General features: G+C 55.2%; 1 protein-coding gene across 1 annotated transcript in view; it reads right to left on the reverse strand.

Moving 5' to 3' along the window:
• The window catches only part of LRIG3 (leucine rich repeats and immunoglobulin like domains 3), a gene marked incomplete at both ends in the record, with an annotated part of 45,603 nt that extends 41,467 nt beyond the window's left edge, over positions 1 to 4,136 (reverse strand). The window contains one exon of the mRNA XM_084254729.1: positions 3,895 to 4,136. Coding sequence (XP_084110855.1) covers positions 3,895 to 4,136 — 242 coding nt within the window. The remainder of the gene's footprint in view (positions 1 to 3,894) is intronic.
• Positions 4,137 to 6,717: the final 2,581 nt, after the last annotated feature.

The raw sequence follows: 6,717 nt of genomic DNA on the forward strand, positions 1-6,717 counted from the left end.
GATTTCCCACAGGGCTTAAAAAACAACAGAGGAAAAGCGTCCTTCACCTGGGAGGTGGCCTGAACCAACAGAAAGTCTTGTTTGGACCCACTGACTGAAGAACATTGAATCTGTATTGTTTTAAGTTTTAAAAGAAAAGGGGGGGGGCGTCTGGCATTTGTTTTTAATACAGGTGCTTTTCTTTTTAATGAGAAAAACTCAAACCACACTCTTTGCTGCATTTTAAGGATTATTTCACAAGGCAATCCTGAGAGAAGAGAGACTGAGCGCTTGACTTTTTTTTTCAACCAGTAATGGGGAGGAGCTCCCCAACAGCAGGCCTTTAAATGGAGAAGCTGATGTCAGAGAACAGATAGATTCTGGGGGCCCTCATGTCTGGCCCAGAAGCAGGAGCTGGCAACCGTAAATATTCCAGTTTTTGCAACACACTTGCGTGCCTGAATTTTGTATACCATTAAAACCACATTATATATAGGAGGGGAAAAAAAATCACCCCTAAGTGACTTTTACTGCTAAAACACTCAAAGCCATGAAACTTTTAATGCACCTCAATTTAGGTTTAATACAATTATGTTTCAGAAATGATTACTTTCCAATTAAAGGATGTCACATTTTCCCAGATCTTCCTTATATTGTTTTTTTTTTTTTTTTTTTATGGTTAGTCTGGTTAAAAACAACTTCAAGTTGTACATGGCAGTGTTTCCTTAACCTCAGAAGAGCATTCAACAGGGAAAGCAGATTCTTTGTTATTAGAGTTCCAGCAATAAGCCTCTTCCCTAGGAAACCTTCCTAAAGAACTTTTCTGCTCCTGAGGTTAACGCATGGGAAAGGTGTTGTGCAGGAAGGTGCAATTTACCCAGAGCTCAGTTGACCAAATACTTGAAAATCAAACTCTACCAGATAGAGTGAAGCCTCCCTGCATATTAGCAAATGAGTAAATATATATGAAGACAATTAATCTGCAACATTTGGTTCCAGCTATCATTTTTCTTCCTTTTAGCATTTGGAAATCTGACTTCCAAGTCAAATTTTACAATGCAAATCCAGCACAGCTTCTTAATCAATCCCACTGGGGCCCACAGAGCTGCTAATTCAGCAGAAATCTGGAAAAGCTGAAAAACAAAAAGCCAGGCTGTAGCTGTTTTAAGACACTGATCCAAAGTGACTCATAAATCAGACTGCTATGTGCAAGTTTTAGTCTGGAAAATATAGAAAAACAGCTGTGAAAACCATAAGGACTATCACCCCCACCGTGGCCCCGTTCTGGTTCCGACCAGAGGATTTGTACCAGGAGAATATTAAAGACGCCACAGCGGTCGAAAGTACCTTTCGGACTTTCGCCTGAACTCAGCTAACTCAAACATTTCTGTGCGATAAGATAAATCATTCTGAAATTCCAGGGAGATTTTAACAATATTTGAAGCTCTCGCTGGCACTGGAGCCACCTCTCGCTCTTTTGGCTAAGCCACATCTTCCAACAAGCACGCCTCTATCTGCTCAGGCTTCACAAGCCCAAGCCCCAGATGTAAATGTCAGGCGGCCTTCAAAGGCAGCGTAAGCCACGCTTCAGATACTTATTGTTTTAAGAGCCACTTTCATCAAAGTGTTAGAAGTTACTCCTCGAAAAAACTGCAATATCATTTTGCAGCTTTACCTACCCAATTTCTTGTATGGGGGCACTTAGAGCAGTAAGTGACAGCCAAATAAAATGAGAATACACACACACACACTCTCCTATAATAAATTGATTTTTTTCAGCTTGCAAATTCAACAAAAGATAGATATTAAATTTTCCCGAATAGCACACTCATAAATCAGACCTCAGACAAACTTTTCTATCCTAATTACACCAGTTAAGATAGGAGAAAGCACAACATGGACTTTCCTGTTTCTTTCTGAACACTGAAAGTCTATTTAAAAGCTTTTCTGGCTATGTAAAAGCAGCCAGGACCGCCTCCCCCAAACTCCAAGTAACACAGCCATGGAAGCTCAATCCACATGTTTTTCTGCTCCTTCCGAAGACGGAGCCAGGCGATCTCTAAAGCTTTAGGCCGCACAAAAGCCGCCCTCAAAACAGAGACTCGCGACCACGAGATTTGGGGACAACTACAAAGTTGGTTAAAAGTCACACAAGCCCAAGGATGACCGAGCTGCCCAATGAGTGATCACAGCGGGACTCCTGACAGCAGACCTCGTGCTTATTTATACAAGTGGAACTTATTTTCACATACATTTAAGGAATGTGGACTTGCATTGGGACAATTTACTGCTGGCGGAAATGTAATTAAAGATTGTGCTAACCAAATAAACTGCAATTTGTTTTGAGTGCGCCACCAAATTATCTGCAAAACAAAATCCTAACCAGGTCAGCTACTTTGAAGACAACGTTTCAATGGGTATCAAACGCCTTTTGGTGTAACTCAACTGCTAATCAAGAGCGATACAGTTACTTTTTCAAAGACATCCCGGACCTCATCCCGTAGGCCTCGACGCACTGGGAAAATGACGGACTGCAAGTCCCACTGGGTGGATGACCCCAGTTTCTCAACGCCAGCCAGGGGACACTGCGTCCCTTTTCTTCCCTCATCTCTCTATTATTCAGAGGTGTCCACCTCCAGCCATGCCAGCCTTGGGTTCCATCTGTTGTCAATAGAGCCATTCACATGGCGTGAAGAAGGCGGCACGACCTCCACCAGAGGCCACTGAAAAGAATTAGCCACAACTAATTGAAAGTCTTCCTGCTGGAGGATAAAGGCCTATCTCCTGCTCCAGTTGCAATAAAAACCCCTACACAAGATCCAGGAGACGGGATTAAACCACAACCACCTCCAACTCGGGAATTCTACTTTTTTTTTATTATTGAAGTAGAGTTGCCAACACACCAAGAAGACGCTTTCCATGGGGACCAACTCCACAACTCACCCACACCGATGCGGGTCGGCAGGATGCTTCCAGAAACACAACTTCTTCAACTACCTGCCCAAACTGTCTAGCCCTGTCCGAGGCCCTCGCCAAGAGTCCACTGCAACTGCGTAAACCCTCCAAGCCCCGCGGCCACTCCAGTGTCCAGCAGGCCCAACTCAAGGGATGGAGGACAGACTTCGCGTCTGTGGCTCAGACAGGCTATTTTTTTTTTTAAAGAAGAAAAACAAGGTTTGCTTTTTTGCTTTACATGACGGCCAAGTCCTCCAGCTTCACTAAAAGGAGGGCTTCGCCAGGATGCGAGCTGACACTTGGAGAAAGCGCCCCTTCTCCGACCCCCCTCCATGTTGGGCCTGGGTCTCCGTCTCTCCGGGCAGCTGGCGGTGGTTTCGGGTTCCCACACTTCACGGCCTGTCTCCAAGGGTCCGAAAACCTGCACAGCCCCACCCGGGCTCCCCTCAGCCCCCAGCCCGCGGGGAGCCGCGGAACCAGCCGCTGCTTCTGCAAACTCCTCCTTGTCTGCGCACATCCTCGGGGAGCTCTGCGCCCCTTCCTGGGCCGGCACAGGCCCCAGCTGGTCGCCGGGACAGGGGGGGGGGGGTTCACCGGGCGCCCCTATTCGAAATTAAACACGGGGCAGGAACTGCCCGAGGCTGTGCGGCCGCGGCGTGGGCTCCGCGCAGGGGCCCCCAGAGCAGAGCTCGCGACCCCCGCGGCCACGGGACAGGCGCCCGGGACAGGCTGCGCGGGGCCCGCGGCCGGGGGCTCGGGGTGCGCTCCCGGCGCGGGGCGCGGAGGCCGGGGCGGCCAGGGGTCCCTCCCGTCCCCGCGCGAGGCCAGGAGGGGCGCCCCGGAGCGCCCCCGAGCGCGCGAGGCCCGGGGCGGGGAAACTGAGGCTCCGCGGGCTCCGTCCCTTTCCGCAGAGCGCCGGGGGCGCCGGCCCCCGCCCCCCGCCCGCCCCAGGGTACTTACAGCCGGGCGGCCCCGGGCGGGAGCGGCTCGGGGAGGCGCAGCAGCCGCCGGCGCCCGCAGTCCAGCAGGTCCCCGGCGCAGCGGCAGGGCGCGGGGCACGGGCGGGCCGCGGCGGCGCCCCAGGACCGCTGCCCCGGGGCCCCGCGGGGACTGGCCTCGGCGGGGCCCGCGCGCCCCAGCAGCGCGCACAGCAGCAGCCCCAGCGCGCACAGCCGCGGGGCGCCCAGCCTCGGGGTGCCCATGGCCCCGGGCCTCGGCGGGGCTCGGCCGGCGCTCGCTCCCCGCTCGGCCCCGCGCTCCTCGGCCGCGGGCTCGGTCCCGGGGCTCCCCACGCAGGCGTCCCTCGCCGCCGCGGCGCCCGGACGCTCCGGCCGCGAGAGAAACTTTTCCGGCTGCTCCGGGGCCGAGCGCGAAGTCGGGGCGCAGCGGGCCGAGGCGGGGCGCGCAGGCGGCGGAGCGCGCCCATTGGCCGCCGGGCGCGCGGCCACGTGACGGTAACAGGGGCAGCCCCCCGCGGCCGCCGGGGGTGGGGGGGCCGGGGCCGGGACTCGGGGTGCCTGTCCCGCCCTCGCGGCCCGAGTGGCCGCGCGCGTGGGGGGGCCGCGGAGAAGGGGGGGCGCGCGGGCGGGGACGGCGCGCGGGGCGCGCGGGGCGGCTCCGGGGAGCAAAGTTAAGTGGGCGTCGCCGTCCGGGCGGCCCCGACGCCCGAGTCCGAGAAGAGTGTGACCCGCTGCTCCCCGAGCGCGGCGCGGCCGGGGCCGAGGTCCCGGCTCCAGGGACACACCCCGGGGGGGGGGCGCGGACGCCGAGCCTCGGACCCCGCCACGGAGCGGGGGCCGCGCGGGGGTTTGGGGGGCGCGTGCGGGGGACGATGAGGCTTGACCCACTCTGCGCCGCGCCACGACTGTGGTGGAGCCACAGCAGCGGTTGGGGATGCTGCGGGCGGGCGCAGCGGTGCTGCGGGCTTTTTCAAAAAAGATTTATTTCTGCGGGCAGGAGCCGGGGTGCAGGCCAGACACATGGGATAGTGAGAGGATCCCCAGAGCCAGAGCGGGGAGCAGAGCAGGCAGAAGGACCGAAGGACACTGCTGAGGGGAGCAGCGGGCGGCAGGAGAGGTCTGCGTGCCCTGTGGGACCCTCCTCTGGTGGCCGGGGAGCAGCCGGGGATCGAACCGGCGCTGCAGAGGCTGCGGGCAGCTTCGCAACCCAGCGCTCAACCGCTGCACCACCGGGAGGCCCCCCAGTTATTATTTTTTAAAGATTTATTTATTGATGCATACAAGAGCTGGGGTGCAGGCCAGAGGTGCGGGGGTGGTAAGAGAGGACCCACCAGAGACAGAGTGGGGAGCAGAACAGGCAAAGCCACTGAAATCCACTGCGGAGGGGAGCAGCGGGCGGCAGGAGAGGTCTGCGCGCCCTGTGGGGAGCTCCCTGGCCGGGGATCAAACTCATGCTGCAGAGGCTGCCTGCGGACAGACTCACAGCGCTCTGCTCACCCCCTTGCGCCACCGGGGAGGCCCCTCATTATATTTAATCTCATCCCCCTCTTCTCTCAGAACTGCTCACCATCCTCTGCGCACGCTGCGCTCCGTGCCCTTGGCTCCCTGTCCCTGGTCCCCCTACCTGGGCCTCTCTCAGGCCACTCACCTGCCTGGCTGATTTTCACTTCCACTGACATGTCCCTCCTTTGGAGGAAGCTTCCTTGCGTCCTGCTGTAGCTGTCGTGTCCCCCCGGACGCCCCCCCGGGCATCCAGCGTTCCCTGGCATGTAATGGCCCATTTTTATTCTACCCCTTCTTAGACAATGCTTGGAATTTCCACATAAACGCGTGTCCTGTATAGGTCAGGTGAAGTGACTTGAATCTTCAGTACCTCAGTTTTTCCTTCTGTCAGCTGGAAACACAATAAAACTCCTTTATCTGATGTTCGGTTATTAGTTCACAGGGTTACCTGTCGTCCTCTGTTCCCGCTGAAGATTTATTGACTCATGACTGTGCCTCCGCCAGGTGAAACCTGAACGTGCAGGTCCCTCCCTGCTACACCTTCTGTAGGTTTGCGCTGCCAGCGAGGTATTGATCCATCGTTCCAGACTTCCTTACACCCTGACTGCACGATCCCATCAGATATGGCGCAAACCAAATAATAACAAGCACCAGCAGAATAGGAACTGCATTGCCACGGGAGTGAATTAGAGACTTGGGCAGACTCTCCCAAGATAATAACAAAAACGCAACCCCACCAAGTTAATATGGCAGGACAATTGTTAAAACTGGAGAGAAATTCTAAACCGGGGAGATTTCTTCACCAGGTTATTTACAAGCGTGTTTAGCATTTTCTCAGTGATTGTAACTAGGAAGCAATCAGCAGGTGGCATTTGGGGGGTGGGGGTCATGGAAGCTGCAGCCCTTGGTGATGGTGGCCGTCCTTGTCTCCACGTGTCCTGGCTGAGCTGGCAATAGGAAGAGGAATGTGGGGCCTCCCTGGTGGCGCAAGGGGTTCTCTCCTGTCTCCCCGCTGCTCCCCTCAGCAGTGTATTTCAGTAGATCTGCCTGTTCTGCTCCCCACTCTGTCTCTGGTGAATCCTCTCACCCCCCACACCTCTGGCCTGTACCCCAGCTCTTGTATGCATAAATAAACAAATCTTAAAAAAAATGAATTTTCTGTTCATGTGGCTAATGCCTCATAAATCAGGATTTCGTGTGAAATAGATTCATTTTGACTGGAGGTCTTTTAATATTTGAATTGAAGCATTAAAGCATTAAAGCGAGAGAAAGACTTGCATTTCTCGACCCCTTCAGAAGTGCCTGCAGGTTAACTGAGTCG

The sequence above is a fragment of the Talpa europaea genome (genome assembly GCF_964194135.1).
Source record: "Talpa europaea genome assembly, chromosome: 15".
In the NCBI taxonomy this organism is placed as follows: Eukaryota; Metazoa; Chordata; class Mammalia; order Eulipotyphla; family Talpidae; genus Talpa; species Talpa europaea.